The sequence below is a fragment of the Chelonoidis abingdonii genome, chromosome 25 (assembly GCF_003597395.2).
Source record: "Chelonoidis abingdonii isolate Lonesome George chromosome 25, CheloAbing_2.0, whole genome shotgun sequence".
NCBI classification, from domain to species: Eukaryota; Metazoa; Chordata; order Testudines; family Testudinidae; genus Chelonoidis; species Chelonoidis abingdonii.
In genome coordinates, this window is record NC_133793.1 from 8,486,400 (window position 1) to 8,501,638 (window position 15,239).

General features: G+C 43.7%; 1 protein-coding gene across 1 annotated transcript in view; it reads left to right on the forward strand.

Moving 5' to 3' along the window:
* The first annotated feature begins 1,397 nt into the window (after positions 1–1,397).
* The window catches only part of RCAN3 (RCAN family member 3), an 81,562-nt gene continuing 67,720 nt past the window's right edge, over positions 1,398–15,239 (forward strand). Inside the window, exons 1-2 of the mRNA XM_032789537.2 lie at positions 1,398–1,599; positions 14,091–14,335. Of these exons, the coding sequence (XP_032645428.2) occupies positions 14,156–14,335 (180 nt within the window). The 5' untranslated portion in view covers positions 1,398–1,599; positions 14,091–14,155. The remainder of the gene's footprint in view (positions 1,600–14,090; positions 14,336–15,239) is intronic.

Consider the following 15,239-nt stretch of genomic DNA (forward strand, 5'->3'; position numbering starts at 1 on the left):
AGATTGCACTACAGTACTTGTATGAAGTGAACTGAAAAATACTATTTATTGTTTTTACAGTGCAAATATTTGTAATAAAAATATACACTTTGATTTCAATTACAACACAGGTTACAATATATATGAAAATATAGAAATACATCAAAATGTTTAATACATTTCAATTGGTATTCTATTGTTTAACAGTGTTACTAAAACTTAGATTAATCTCAATTAATGTTTTAAAACACAATTCTTTTTTTTTTTTTTTCCGGTTAACTGCAATTAATTGACAGGCCTAATATAAATTTTAAGTTCCTAGGGGCAGGGACTGACTCTCACGATGTGTGTACAGCACCTTGGGCAATGGTGACGTTTTTAGTGCAGATCTCTAGATGGTATTGTAATAAAAATAAATAAATAACGAAACTGGGAAGAAGTCAGAATGGATCAGCAGATTAGAGGGAAAGAGAAACCTGTGTGTGTATATGAACACACAATATGGGCGGGGGTGTTTACACATACACAGAATATGATAGGGGCCTAGAAATCTTCCTGTGTGTCTGTATGCGCACTGCGGTAGAGTCCCAAAGACTGCAACAACAGTGTGGTGAGTACATTAGAATTATTTTTAAGGGTTTGCTAGCTCCGGATACCCCGTCTTTAGTGATTACAGTGTTCAGCACTGACCCAGGCTCAACCCAGGGACCCCCACAGCCCTTTGGCGAGGGATGGAGCTGCTGCAACTTCAGCTTGTCCCAGCTTCATCCATCACTCCAGCCAGAGCTCTGCCCTCTCTAATGTGTCCAGCTCCCCAGTCCCTTCTCCACATTACTCCCCAAGGCCCCTTTAGCCCAGCCTATCCCCCATATTACGCCCCAAGGCACTGCCCCCTTTAACCCAGAACCCTCCACCAACCCCCCAAAGGAAATGCCCCCCTTAACCCACCCCTCCCCCACATTACGCCCCAAGGCAATGCCCCCTATAACCCAGCCTATCCCCCATATTACGCCCCAAGGCAATGCCCCCTATAGCCCAGCCTATCCCCCATATTACGCCCCAAGGCAATGCCTCCTATAGCCCAGACCCCCCCACTTTACCCCTCCCAGGAAATGTCCTCTCAACGCAGCCCCTCCCCCACACTGCCCCCCCCCCCACCAAATGTCCCCTCAACGCTGCCCCTCCCCCACACTGCCCCACCCAGGAAATGTCCCCTCAACGCAGCCCCTCCCCCACACTGCCCCCAAGAGGGTACGGGGGGCGGGGCTACATCCCATCCCACACACCCCTTCCCACGGGAGTGGCTCCTCACAGTCAGGCGAATATCTGGCGACGGCGGACAGGCAAGAGCCGGCGCATGCGCAAGAATCGCGTCCCCCCCGCTCGCTCCTTTCCATCCGGGTCCCACTCCCTCCCTCCAGCTTTGGCGATGCGGGGACGGGAGCGCGCCCGCTCGCGCGTCCCCGGGGAGAACCACGGTGCGCGCGCCCGGACGGGGGGGGCCGCTCCCTCAGCTGCTGCCGTCGCTGCCAGCTTCCCCCCCGCCTTGCGTCCTGCCCGCCCTCCTCCGAGAGGGCTGCGAGGCCTGCGCGGCTCCGACGGGAACCCCAGGCGGGGACGGTGAGTCCTCCGCGCGGAGACCGCCCCCCCCTCCATGTTCTCCCCCGTCCCCTCTCCCTCACAACTGCCCCTCGGGGAGCCGCCTCGTGCCTCTCCGTGGCCGCTTCCCCGGGGGGGGGCGGACGCGCGCGCGCGCGCGGGCAGTTAGCCGCCCTGGGGCGGCGGTGGGTTTCGCAGCCGCCCCGTGTAAGGGGCGGTCTCCGCTGCGTTTAAAGGGCGGGGATGGGCTGTTTGCCCATCTGAGTGTCACCCCCTCCCGACATATCCCTCGGTGCTGCTGCGGGCAGCAGGCCCTGGGTGTGAAGGGGGAATGGCTCGATGGGCGGGGAGAGCTTCCTGGGCTGCCTGCTCCCACTCGGATCCCCCGTTTGCCTGGCCCCGAGGAGAGCTGGAGGTGTGGGGGTTAAGTGGGTGGGGATGGGCGACGTACTGCACAGGAGCAGGAGTTGCCCAAAGTTTGGAGGCCCCCCCCCCCCCCCATCTCTCTCCCTCTCCCTGATGCAGCACTTGCTGTGCTTTCTTCTGCAACTTCTGAAGCTTGCAGATCTCTTCTGGAGGCATGCGATGGTGGATCAACTCCACAAAGCTTCTCTCCTTCAAATGGGAATGGCCTGCCTGTTTGCATCCTGCCTGTGGCACCGATTGCTCTGATGTCTCCGGCGCAAACGGAATACTTGAGCTCCAATATTCAGTTGTGCGTGTAGAGAATTTAAACAATTATAAAATCACCTGTATGGTGACTACTAAAATAATCAAAGTTTATTTGTGAAGCTCTTGCTCCAAAGCAACATATTCAAAGCAATTTCTGCACTGCACTTCATAAGATCCGGAACTTGCTGTTGTTTGCAGCTATAATTGATGATGTGAGACATAAAAATAGGCATTTTGTTGTAAGGTTACATTTATTTATCTCTAGTTCAGTACACTGTGATATAATACAACCTATTATCAACAGTCATGGAGTGGTTAGGCATCACATGCTCAGTGTGCTGTTTTCTAAGGTGTTTTGTTTGGCTTCTTCCTGTGTTTGTATGTTTTGAAAGGGTCTTAAATGCTCTTGTGGTCTGAGAACCAAAACAACCTACTTAACCATTTAGTTGATTCTTGATTTCTTCATTTCCTCTTGTTTGTTATAACAGAACATGTTATTTCTAAACTTCGGTGCTGATCTTGCAAACACATTGACTTAAATGAGATTTCTCAGGTAAGTAAAGTTACACATGTGTTTGTGTTGGCAAGATTCGTCTTAGGCTATACACTTTGGGAGCAGATATTTCTGTCTGTAAAGTGCCATGAATGTTTTAGCCTTGTCAATATTAAAGACTTCTGGAAATTTTCTGACTATTGCACTTGTAATGGTAGGAGACAGGAGATGCTAATGTAAATCACCTGTTGCTGGCGTTCTTTCCATTCTATCATCTAACAGTGCTCAGAGCAGGTCTAGAAAAAATATTAAAAGCACTGGTGGTACATGGTCACCACCTGTTATTTCTCTCTATTGCTTGAGCAATAGGGGAGAATTTTGAAAAATCCTCATTGTTCACAAGGCTGTATAAAGTTTTTGTTTTTTTTTTTTTTTTTTAAACACCTTGTCAGTATTTCTAAAAGTGCTTATTACCTTGGTATCTAAGTGTGCTAACCAGATCATATGACTTCTCACTGGAATAAAGGAATTAATAAGAGGTCAAGCTCAATTGAGTGGCTAAGGCTCCTGGTTTGGTTCACAGAATCGATGTAGACCTAGTGTATGAAATCACTTAAGCATCTAAAAACGTGGGAGAATTCAAACAATGTACATTAGCTAAAGGAAGATATGATGTTTGGGATGCCTAACTACACGCAAACTGTATTGAATACTGTGCATTTCTCTCATTTTCTGGGTTAATATTGGGGGATGGAAGGACAGGAAAAAAGCAACAACAGAGAAAAATAAAAGTATTTCTGACCCAGCTCCCTGTTCAGGTTACCAAGCCACCATCTGTTCCTTCTAGAATTACCATCTTTCCTTCTGGAACAGGAAGCCAGATCTCTCTGGTCCTGGCTTCATTTTGTTAGGAGTTGAGCACGGACATAACACACATGTATATATCTTCCATTACATTGCCTTACTCTAAGGTACCATCTTGCATTTACACTTAAACTAATTTGTTAACATAAACATATCTAGCTAATGTGTAGGATTTTTGTAACATAATCAATATTTTCACATACTTGAGTGGACCAAAATTTAGGCGAAAATTGGTAAAAACCAAAGAATAGCTTTTATAAAACCAAGAAAGTGGTTTTGGTAAAAACCAAAAATGAAGTGCCTAACCATGAGGTAAGTAAGATTATTTTATCTCCTTTTTATAGAAGAGAAACTGAGGTAGAGAGTTTGTGCTTCACGCTCATGAGCCCATTAAAAATACCTAAATAGAGATTGCTGTTTGCCCAAGGTCACTCAATGAATGAGGGTCAAAGCCTGCTTTAGAGCTTTGATGGTCTCAATGTAGTGCTCAGACCACTTACTCACTACACAGTGCTTCTCTTTCCTGTCTTGCCTAGTCTCTTAAAAAAATGCTGTAAAATATTTGTATATAGTCTTTTAAAAGGGTAGACTTCCCTCTACCCTGCTTGTAATAATTAATTCTTAAATACCATATGTACATCAGTTAGTTTATTTGGGTATCCCACTCTAATTTTAGTGGAGAATTGAATGGCTTTGTGATTAGCCTTTTATAGAGTTTAGTGGTTGCTGCAATGCCAGCTATGGTGTTTGGGTACTGATATTTTTGGCAAGTCTGCAAAAAATAAATATCCTATAAAAATTAAGAGGCGTAGGTTTGTTATTTAATAACTAGAATTAGGGGAGGCATTCTTATTTTTTTTCAAACAAAAATAGTTCAAGCTATGGATCTAAGCTACTTGACACTTTCCTTTCTGATTATTTTTTACACCAGCAAAGAAGGTTGTAGTAGTGCAAATAATGCAGAACTGCTGCTCTCTGCTGCTAGGAGTTTTCTTTGTGGCCCAATAAAATGAGCAGAAAAGATTTGTTAAAACTCAGTTTTTGGCTAGAATTGGCACTAATGTAGAAAACCCTCATTTACACAGACCTTGTTTGCAGTAGCTGAAGGGAACAACTGCGGTCTCCTCTGCTGCTTACAACTACCCAAGCATCCTCTTTTATACCTGAACTTACCAGATGCATAATTTTATACCTGATTCATTTTTTGTCAGTTTTAGGGAAACTAGTTATCTGCATCATGGTACTAGAATTTGTAAGCTACCACCATCATCCCAGAATAACTTAGTACGGTGCTAAACTTTCACTTCACAAACCAGAAAATGATGTATAATATTTTTGTTGCTGCGACCGAACTATTCACAACATGTTGAGGTTCATTTATAACAATGCTGCACTTGAAGATGGTGGAGCTATTCACAGTGTGTAAAGTTGAGTGCCTGTCTTTACAGGATCACGGCCTTTTTTGGTACCTGTAATCAAGGATCTTAGAGTACTTCGTGACAGTGGGTAAGTGGCAATCTTCTATTTTATAGCTGTGGAAACAGGTAACAAACATTGAGTAACAAGGCATCACCTCAATTGAGCAAGAGGCAGAGCTGGAAAGAGAAGCTGGGAGTCTCCCAACTGTGCTTTAGTCAACAAGCTTCCCTTTTCTGCAGTAATAATGTATATCTATATAGCATTAATATATTTAATAACTTCTTAAATTGCTGTTCAGCAAAAGTCAGCATTTTCCTCACGTTAAAGGTGTTCATGCTGTAAATGGGGAAATGTGATTATGTAGTGGGCTGAGCGCACATCTACAAATCAGGAACTCCAAGGCTCTAATCTCAGCTCTGATTCTGAGCTGTGCTGGTCTTGGGCAACTGATTTTAACTTCTGCATGTGTTTGTTTTATTTCCATCTGCAGAAGAGGGATGATGATTGTCTGCCTCACCTCAGAGTGAGGATGAACCAGTCCATGTTTAAGTTGTTCAGTGCTAAATGACGGTCTTACGTGAAAACACTTACAAATGGGTCCTTGTGTCCATGTTAAGATACTTATTGTATGATATTGTTAAACTTCACTAGACCAGTTTAGGTACAGTGCAAGGTCATTGTGACATTTAGCCTCTTTCAGCTACTATGTTTTACTTCCATCTGCATCATATTAGCTGAATCACTTCATGCTATACTTCAACCACTTTACTGTGTGTTGTTTTGTACTGCACCCTAAAATTCTATCTGTATTTAAATTATACTTTGTTGCTTTACTATGTACATACATTGTTTACATAGTGCAGATTGTCTTTTAAACAATTTGTTGTGTATCCTAGTAACAGTACACTTCCTCATTGTGTGTTACTGTCACAGTTGATTATTGCAGCGTCTGATGACATCAGTGTTGTGAAGGAGTAAATGTTATTTCTAGTTATAAAACCCAACTTTTAGGATTTTAAAACTTGTCTGTGTTGGAATTTTGGAATTCAGCCTAATCATGAGTAGATGGTTCTCCCCCCTCCCCTTTACTCCCCAGTCTGGTTTAAAGGTGTCTTTTGGAATGCATGTCCTTCAACTTCTGTACGTTGATTTTTTTCCCCCCACTTGACTGCTAGGAATGACATATTGATTATTTTATATTTGATTTTAAATGCCTACTATTTACCAGTCATACCAGTTGCTTTTTCTTTACTGACTTTGTTAAAATGTAGAGTTGCTTGATGATTAAACTCTGACACCAGCTCCTGACTCTTAAAGTAAAGACTAAAAAATACAAAGATTTAAAGTATGTGAGGGTGGTGATTTTGATTCAAGGAGATTTTTCATTCACTTCATCTTCTCTCCAATTCAGGATTTATGCCTATGAATCTGAATAACCACAATTTAATGAGTAAGAGTGAGTTTGTCTCAAGAGTGGGATGATGGTGCCTAATGTTGATCTGTGGCCTACGCTATAATGTTTTTTCAGTGAATAAGTTCTAAATATTTGGCATTTGTTTTTAAATTTGTCACTCCTGTTTGTATTTCAGACATAATGAAACTTACCAACATTGATTTTATATGAACAAGTTTGCTGTGATTAGTAAAATAATGCTAAATCACTTCAAGTTTAAATGGAATGAAGTAACTTTTACAAGTACAGCTTTGTAATTGGATTTGTATCAGATAACACTACCTTTCACATTTATTAGAAACAAAACATGATTTGATTGCTCAGACTTCTATATAATGTATGATATGCAAAAATCTGTTCTCAAGTACTTTGCATTTCTCTAGTGCCTTCCACTCAAAGATCTCATAGTAGTTTACAAACAGTAATAGATTAGTCCCAACACCACTGTGTTGTAGGAAATCTCCACTTACAGCTAAGGATACTAAAGCACAATGCTTGAAGTGACTTGCCCTAGGTATCGCTACAAATCTGGAGTTTAACCAGGATTAGCACCAAGCCCTCCTGACTCTCCATTCTTTTCTTTTAAATCCAGACTCTCTGCAAGAGAGACAATAGTTATTTTTAAACCATGTGGAAGTTTTGTGTGTTAAAGATATTTCACTAGTTGCTGGTCAGTTGACCTACAAATATGTAGCCAGTCAAATACCAACTTTGCTTACCTCTGTGAAGGAAACCACTGATATCCATCCACCAGAGAGCAGAATGAATTTCCGCTTGCTTGAATTACCCTTGTGGAATATTTTAACAAACATGATTTATCCTACTGATGTGATCAAACCAACATGTAGGCTTCTTTTTTGTTTTTCTTCTTGGACTCTTCAGGACACACAGATCTGGTCTTTTTCCTTTCGACCGTTCTGTGTTGACAGTTTTAGTGCACAGAGTGCTGTACTGCACAAGCCCAGCATATGCATCAAATTGTAAATGTAGCATGCTGCTTTTCTGAAAGTGTGTGTGTTTCAAACTCTCAGCCTGGCCAGAAAAGGAAGTTTTATACTTTCAGAAGCTTTTTTATCAGCCTGTAATTAAAAACAACAACAAAAAACAAAGATTGATTTAAAGGATATTTACTTTTGTTTTTAAATTTAAAACAACTATCGTTAGTTTTTTAAATCACTGGTATGGTACATATTCCGTGACTACTTTTGTATACAATCTTTTACATGTGCTCTTTTATCGCATTTTTCATGCGTGATCTCAAAGCCCCTTCCGTACAAAGCCATATTTTACAGAATGGAAGCCTGTGGTACAGAGTTCTGGGACCCTCACACCCTAAAAGGTTCTCGAGCCTACACAACAATGAAACAGCCCCCTGCGTCCACGTCGACTGGCCCAGGCCAGTCGCTGTTTTTTCTTTGCTGTGTAGACTTACCCTTAAGATCACACTGTGAGTGTTAGCATATGTAGGAATAGAACCTAGGTCTCCTGTTGCTCAGTCCCATGCCTTTTTGCATGTGCCTCCTTTCAGTTTAATATGTCCATATGCTGAGCATACACAAACACATGCACACTGTCTTAGTTATATGAGAGAAAATTTAAATACTCCATCTGCTTTTCAGTCATTACATTGTTTAGTGTCAGTAATCTGCATATTAGAACTCCTTAAATGACACAGTAGAATGTAACCATTCTGAAGGAGCTGTCATGGACTCTGATGTTGATAATCTGTGGAGTAAAGAAGGCTTTCTTACCACTGTGGTTAGGGTTGCCAACTTTCCGAATGTAGAAAGCAGAACAGCCTTACCCAGCCCCCTGCCCTGCCCCTTCCTGAAGCCCCACCCCTACCACGCCCCTTCTGTGAGGCACCCCCCCTCCTTCCACTCTCCCTCCTTCCATTGCTTGCTCTCCCCTCCCCTTGCTTGATCTCCCCTCCATTCACTCACTCATTTTCACCTGGCTGAGCAAAGGGTTGGGGTGTGGAAGGGGGTGAGGGCTCTACGTTGGAGCTATAAATGAGGTGTTCAGGGTGACAGGGGAGACTGGGCTGGGGAAGGTGGTTGGGGTACAGGCAGGGCCGGCGCTAGGATTTCTGACGCCCTAGGCGCCGGGACATTTCGCCGCCCCCCGCGCGGGTCTCGCGGCTCCCTGACCCCGGGGGCACCCCGGGCTGTCCGCGGCGGGGACAGGGTCCGCTATCACGCGCATCTCGCGTCTGCGGCTCTCTCGCTGGCGTGTGTGCCTAGCCCTACTTCTGCCAGCCACCACGGGCTGCAGGCAGGTGCGCCGCGGCAGCTCAGACTACGCAGCGGCCGCTGCAACCATTTAAAAAATTTTGGGGGGGCGCCGCTTTTTGCGCCCCAAATCGTTGGCGCCCTAGGCAACCGCCTAGTTCGCCTAAATGGTTGCACCGGCCCTGGGTACAGGGGGCATGAGGGCTCTGCTGAGGGAGCAGGCTCTGGGTGGGGCTGTGGATGAGGGGTGCGGGTGCAGGAGGGAGTTTGGGTGCGAGTGGGGGTCGGGGCTGGAGCAGGGAGTTGGGGTGTGGAAGGGAGTTTGGTTGCGGGCTCTGGGCTGAGCTTACCTCAGGCAGTTCCTGGAAGTGCTGGCATTTTCTCCTTCAGCTCCTAGGCAAGAAGCGCGGCAGAAAACCTAACTGGTGACGATGGTTTTTACTGTTTAAAAGTTATGGGAGGAGGGGTTTAGAGAGAGAAAATGAAGGCGTTCTCTGAAGTAAGTGAAGCAATCAGGATGTTAGGAATCATTAAAAAGGGGATAGAGAATAAGACTGAGAATATATTATTGCCCTTATATAAATCCATGGTACGCCCACATCTCAAATACTGTGTACAGATGTGGTCTCCTCACCTCAAAAAAGATATTCTAGCACTAGAAAAGATTCAGAAAAGGGCAACTAAAATGATTAGGGGTTCGGAGAGGGTCCCATACGAGGAAAGATTAAAGAGGCTAGGCTCTTCAGCTTGGAAAAGAGGAGACTAAGGGGGATATGATAGAGGTATATAAAATCATGAGTGATGTGGAGAAAGTAGATAAGGAAAAGTTTTATTTACTTATTCCCATAATTCAAGAACTAGGGTCACCAAATGAAATTAATAGGTAGTAGGTTTAAAACAAATAAAAGAAAGTTCTTCTTCACACAGCGCACAGTCAATTTGTGGAACTCCTCACCTGAGGAGGTTGTGAAGGCTGGGACTATAACAGTATTTAAAAAGGGAACTGGATAAATTCATGTGGCTGAGTCCATAAATGGCTGTAGCCAGGAAGCGTAAAGAATGGTGTCCCTAGCCTCTGTTCATCAGAGGATGGAGACAGATGGCAGGAGAGAGATCATTGCCTGTTACCGGTTCACTCCTTCTGGGGCACCTGGATTGGCCACTGTCGGTAGACAGATACTGGGCTAGATGGACTTTTGGTCTGACCCGGTACGGCCGTTCTTATGTTCTCTGTGGCCTGGTCTACACTACGCATTTAAATCGATTTAAAGAGCATTAAATCGATTTAACGCTGTACCCGTCCACACTACAATGCCCTTTATATCGATATAAAGGGCTCTTTAAATCGATTTCTGTACTCCACCCCGACGAGAGGAGTAGCGCTAAATTCGATATTAACATATCGGATTACGGTTAGTATGGACGGAAATCGACGTTATTGGCCTCCGGGTGGTATCCCACAGTGCACCACTGACCGCTCTGGACAGCAATCTGAACGCGGATTGCAGCGGGCAGGTAAACAGGAAAAGCCCCGCAAACTTTAGAATTACATTTCCTGTTTGCCCAGCGTGGAGCTCTGATCAGCACGGGTGGCGATGCAGTCTCAAATCCAAAAAGAGCTCCAGCATGGACCGTACGGGAGATACTAGATCTGATCGCTGTATGGGGAGACAAATCTGTTGTATCAGAGCTCCGTTACAGAACACGAAATGCCAAAGCATTTGAAAAAAAATCTCCAGGATACACAGCGCTGCGTGACAAGCGTAACGGGAAGCCAGAGACTCAAATGGACGCTCATGGATGGAGGGGGGTACTGAGGACTCCAGCTATCCCACAGTCCACAGCAGTCTCTGAAAAGTATTTGCATTCTTGGCTGAGCTCCCAATGTCTGTAGGTTCAAACACAGTGTCTGGCGTGGTTCAGGGAATAGCTCCTCAGTTTTCCCCCCACCACCACGTGAAAGAAAAGGGAAAGAAAATCATTTCTTGACTTCTTTCAATGTCACCTATGTGTACTGAATGCTGCTGGTAGACGCGATGCTGCAGCAGTGAAGAGCAGTATCCGCTCCTCTCCCCCTCCCTGGTGGTAGACGGTGCAATATGACTGATATCCGTCGTCGCCATCAGCCCGTGAGTGCTCCTGGCTGGCCTCAGGTGAGGCTGCCGGGGGCGCCTGGGTGAAAATGGGAATGACGCCCAGTTACTCCCAGTAGATGGTCCAGAACGCCTGGTAACCGTCTTCATCATAGCAACTGGGGGCTGAGCTTCATCAGCCCCCTCCCTTTCCTGTGTAAAGAAAAAGATTCTGTTACTGCCTGGAGTGTCATAGCCCGGGAGGCTGCTGCCCCCCTCATTTTATCTCACTAACAAGTCTCTGTTTCTTATTCCTGCATTCTTTATACTTCATGACACAAATGGGGGGGGGGGACACTGCCACGGTAGCCCAGGAAAGGTTGGGGAGGAGGGAAGCAACGGGTGGGGTTGTTGCAGGGGCACCCCCTGTGAATACTGACACGGCGGAGCAGCTGTGCTCTGATACACTGGTCCTCTAATACACTTGCCCCTTATTCTAGGCAGGACTGACTCTATTTTTAGAAACCATAAGGGAGGGATTGACTCAGTCCCAAGTGAGTCAATCCCAATTTTGCTTTTGCGTTGCGCCCCTGGCCGATTTCAGCCAGGGGCACTCATGACAGCAGCGGACAGTACAGAGGGGGAGAGATAACCGTCATCTCATTGCCAGTTTTCTCCAGCAGTAGACAGTACAGAACGACTGGTAACCATCTCTGCTATCGTTGCAAAAGCAAGTGAATGCTGCTGTGTAGCGCTGGAGTATCGCCTCTCTCTCCGCGGCATCCAGTACACATACGGTGCCGGAAAAAAAAAGCTGAACGGGCTCCATGGTTGCCGTGCTATGGCGTCTGCCAGGGCAATCCAGGGAAAAAACGGCGCGAAAGGATTGTCAGCTGATGTTTTCCCGGAGGAAGGAATGACTGACAACATTTACCCAGAACCACCCGTGACAATAATGATTCAACCCAGAATCCAAGGGGCGGGGAGACTGCGGGAACTATGGGATAGTACGGAAGAGCTACCCACAATGCAACGCTTCAGAAATCGACGTTAGCCTCGGACATGGACGCACAACGCCGAATTACTGTGCCTAGTGTGGCCGCATGAAATCGAATTTATAATATCAGTTTTATAAAACCGATTTTAGCTAATTCAATATTATCCCGTAGTGTAGACATGGCCTGTGTTACAGTAATTTAGTTAATTTTCCTTTATTACCCTCTTTGCCTTCCCTCAGACTTCACTGGCTTGCTTGGTTCTTCTGTGTCAAGTTCAAGTTACTTGACCTTTTTCAAGGCTTTCAGTAACTCAGCCATATTTAGTGTGTGTCTGCCCATATGTCACCCTTACAAAGTCCCATTTCTCTGTGCCAAATACCCTCTCTTTCCTCCTTTGCACATGATAAGTACTTGTCAGATAAATTGTTAATTTTGAGGTGCGGAGTCCCTGGGGTTTAAGCCTTTTGTAAAAGGAGTGTGTCCCCTTGTCATTCTATGACTAACACAGCTGGCATTTTCAGTGCTATTTGCTCATGACTCAGTTTGACTTGGTGAACCCTCGCCCTCTTAATACCCTTGGCTGGCTGGCCTGGAAGGATCTCTTAAAATTCAGAGCTTCCAAGCCACTCAGTATTTTGTTTTTTAGTCTATCTTTATGACTTTTTTTCCTTCACTTTTAGATGAGTTAGCCCTCAGGGAATCGTTAATTCTTCACCAGTTACACAAGCAGGTTCTGGCATGACATCTCTTTTCCCCTGGTCTTGTTTAATCAATGCATTTGGAATATTTTATTCAGAAAATCATGTGTAAAACTCACTTTTGCTGGTCAAGTTAGGTCCGATCTACACACACAATTGCATTGGTTTACTGAATGACATGATGTTGAGCTGATGCAACTTTGTGCATGAACGTTAAGTAGTTTATAAATGTATCCACATGCAGTTTCATTGGCTTAACTAAATAAGTTAACATCACATGTTTGGTTAAACCTTTGTAACTTCTGTGTGTGAACAGGCTTGTTTACATCAGGTCATTGGATGTAAACTCCAATGCCAACTTCCATGTATGTTTCAAAAATGTCCTAATGTGTTTAGAAGTGTGGTGATCACATGGATGTGGCGCCTCAGTACTGCAGTGCACAAGCACTTTATAAATATCTGCATCAGTAACTGGGGATATCAAATAATTTTTTTCCTCATTTCCAAAAAATTTTTCCTAAGGGTATCTGGCTATTGTCAGTTATGCTTGCTTTAAACAAACACATGAGTGAGCATGGATTGATTTCCCCCCCTCCCCCCCATGCACATACTGGTTACAGTTAATGGCATTTTAGCTGACTGTTTCAAAGGAATAAGCTAGTTAAGCAAATAAAATATTCAAAACAAACAACTGCAGATAGTAAACAAATACGTTGGGTGCCAGTTTTTCCAGTGTTCTGCGGAACTTACTCCCCATCCCCAAACAAATATCCCTTCTTCCAGAGATTACACATTAATATACAGTAATGTAACTTTTCCTTTCTCACCACAAAAGTGCTCTTGTGTTTTAGCAAGAGTTGACAGCATGTGTTATATAAAATGCAGTTGCTTATGCAAAAATAGTTCATATTCTAAGGTCTTTGGTTTAGTATGCTATGTGATATCTTGTTTGCATTGCATTTTATTTCCATTTCACATTTATTGGGGATTGCATGTATAGCACTGTGCAGACTACCCATACAGATTAGACTATTTTATTTTTTTTTTCTATTCCTACAGTGTCTGTTGTGGAAGACACCATTGATCCAGCAGTTAGAAAAAGGGGCTTGGAGTCAGGAATACTGGGTTTTGTTCCTGGCTGTGCTACTGAGTTGCAAGGAGCTTGGGCAAGACACTTAACTTTACAGTGTGTGTGTTTTTTCCATCTGTAAAATGGGGAGACTTTACAACTCTCGCTAGCTGGGTGAAGCTTGTTTATAAAATACTTTGACATACTCCGAGAGAAAATTGCTATCTAAATGCAGAGTGTTATGGCATTGAGGAAAGCTTGTAAAACAGTTTCCTAATACTTTAATTTTCTGTTACTTTAACAAAAATTGTTTACATTTGTTAGAATGGATGGTTTCTTATATTCCTTTTCACAGCTCAAACAGTTGAGTCTCAGGTTTATAGGAATGAGATAAAATGGTTCTGTACTGCAGGCTGTAGGCAGCCTCCGCACTGATTTCTCTTTTCTGCATAAAATGATTCATCTCAAAAAATAACTGTAGCAGGAAAATGTGATTTACTGGTAAATTCAGTACTTGTAATCCTCCGTTTTCTCTCTTAACAGATTCTTGTTAGAAGCCCTGGCACATAAAAGAGAGTTGTTTTTGGTGGACAATACTCAGAGACACTATGAAATCCTGGAGTGACAGCCAGACAGACGTTTACAGCAGTGACCAAGAAGAGGAAGAAGAAATGATCTTTGGAGAAAATGAAGATGATTTGGAAGAGATGATGGATTTAAGTGACTTGCCTACCTCACTCTTTGCTTGCAGTGTGCCAGAAGCTGTGTTTGAGGTACAAGAAGAAAAGGTAAGAGTACATAGGGTATAGTGATCTAAATTGGTGCAATTGTAGTTAAAGCCTATTTTGTCCAGATTTTCAGTGTTGTTACTTATTCTAGCAGGTGAAAAATAACTAGATTTGCCAATGAGTTCAAATTGGTTTCAATGCTGCTTGCCAATAAATTCAAATTGGACTCTGCTACTATAAAACAGCTAGTAGTGTAAAATCTTTCTAGCATCTCAGTTTGGTGGTATGGCTGTAGTACTTTTCATAGCCCGTCTCCATGCAGATTTCCTGCCTTACATTTTATAGTCCAGGGAGGACTTAAATATTTGATTCCAGGACAAGGATCACTGTTAAAAGAATAGTATTGGTTCACAGTATACTTTGTCAGACTTAATGAATAAGAAATAACGATTTGAAAGTGGTCTGAAATTTCTAATCTAAACAGGGCTTCTCTGGGCCATTATCTTATTTTTTTATTCAGTCAGATGTGTAGTTATCCTTTGCTTCTAATGGCTATCAGGAAGAATCTTCTACAGCGAATGAGTTCTGTAAAGCAAACTATGGCTGAAATGTGAACCGTTAATGTAATGGAGGAGGGCTTGATCTGTAACTTCCTTCCAGTTTTAAATTACAAAACTATGAAGTCTACTACAGTTCTTTCTAAAATTCTGCATGCTGCCTGGGGGAAGGTGTGGTATCAGCTGGGAAACATTGTTCTGCAAATCAGGGATGCTAGGTGGTGTCCTTCAGTTTGACTCAGGGTATGGCTACATTAGAAATTTCAAAGTGCTGCCCCGGCAGCGCTTTGAAGTGTGAGGGTACGTCTACACTGCACGATTATTTCGAATTAGCTTAAACCGATATTACAAAACAGATCTAATAAAATCGGTTTAGCGCGTCCACAGTGGGATCACGAAATCGATTG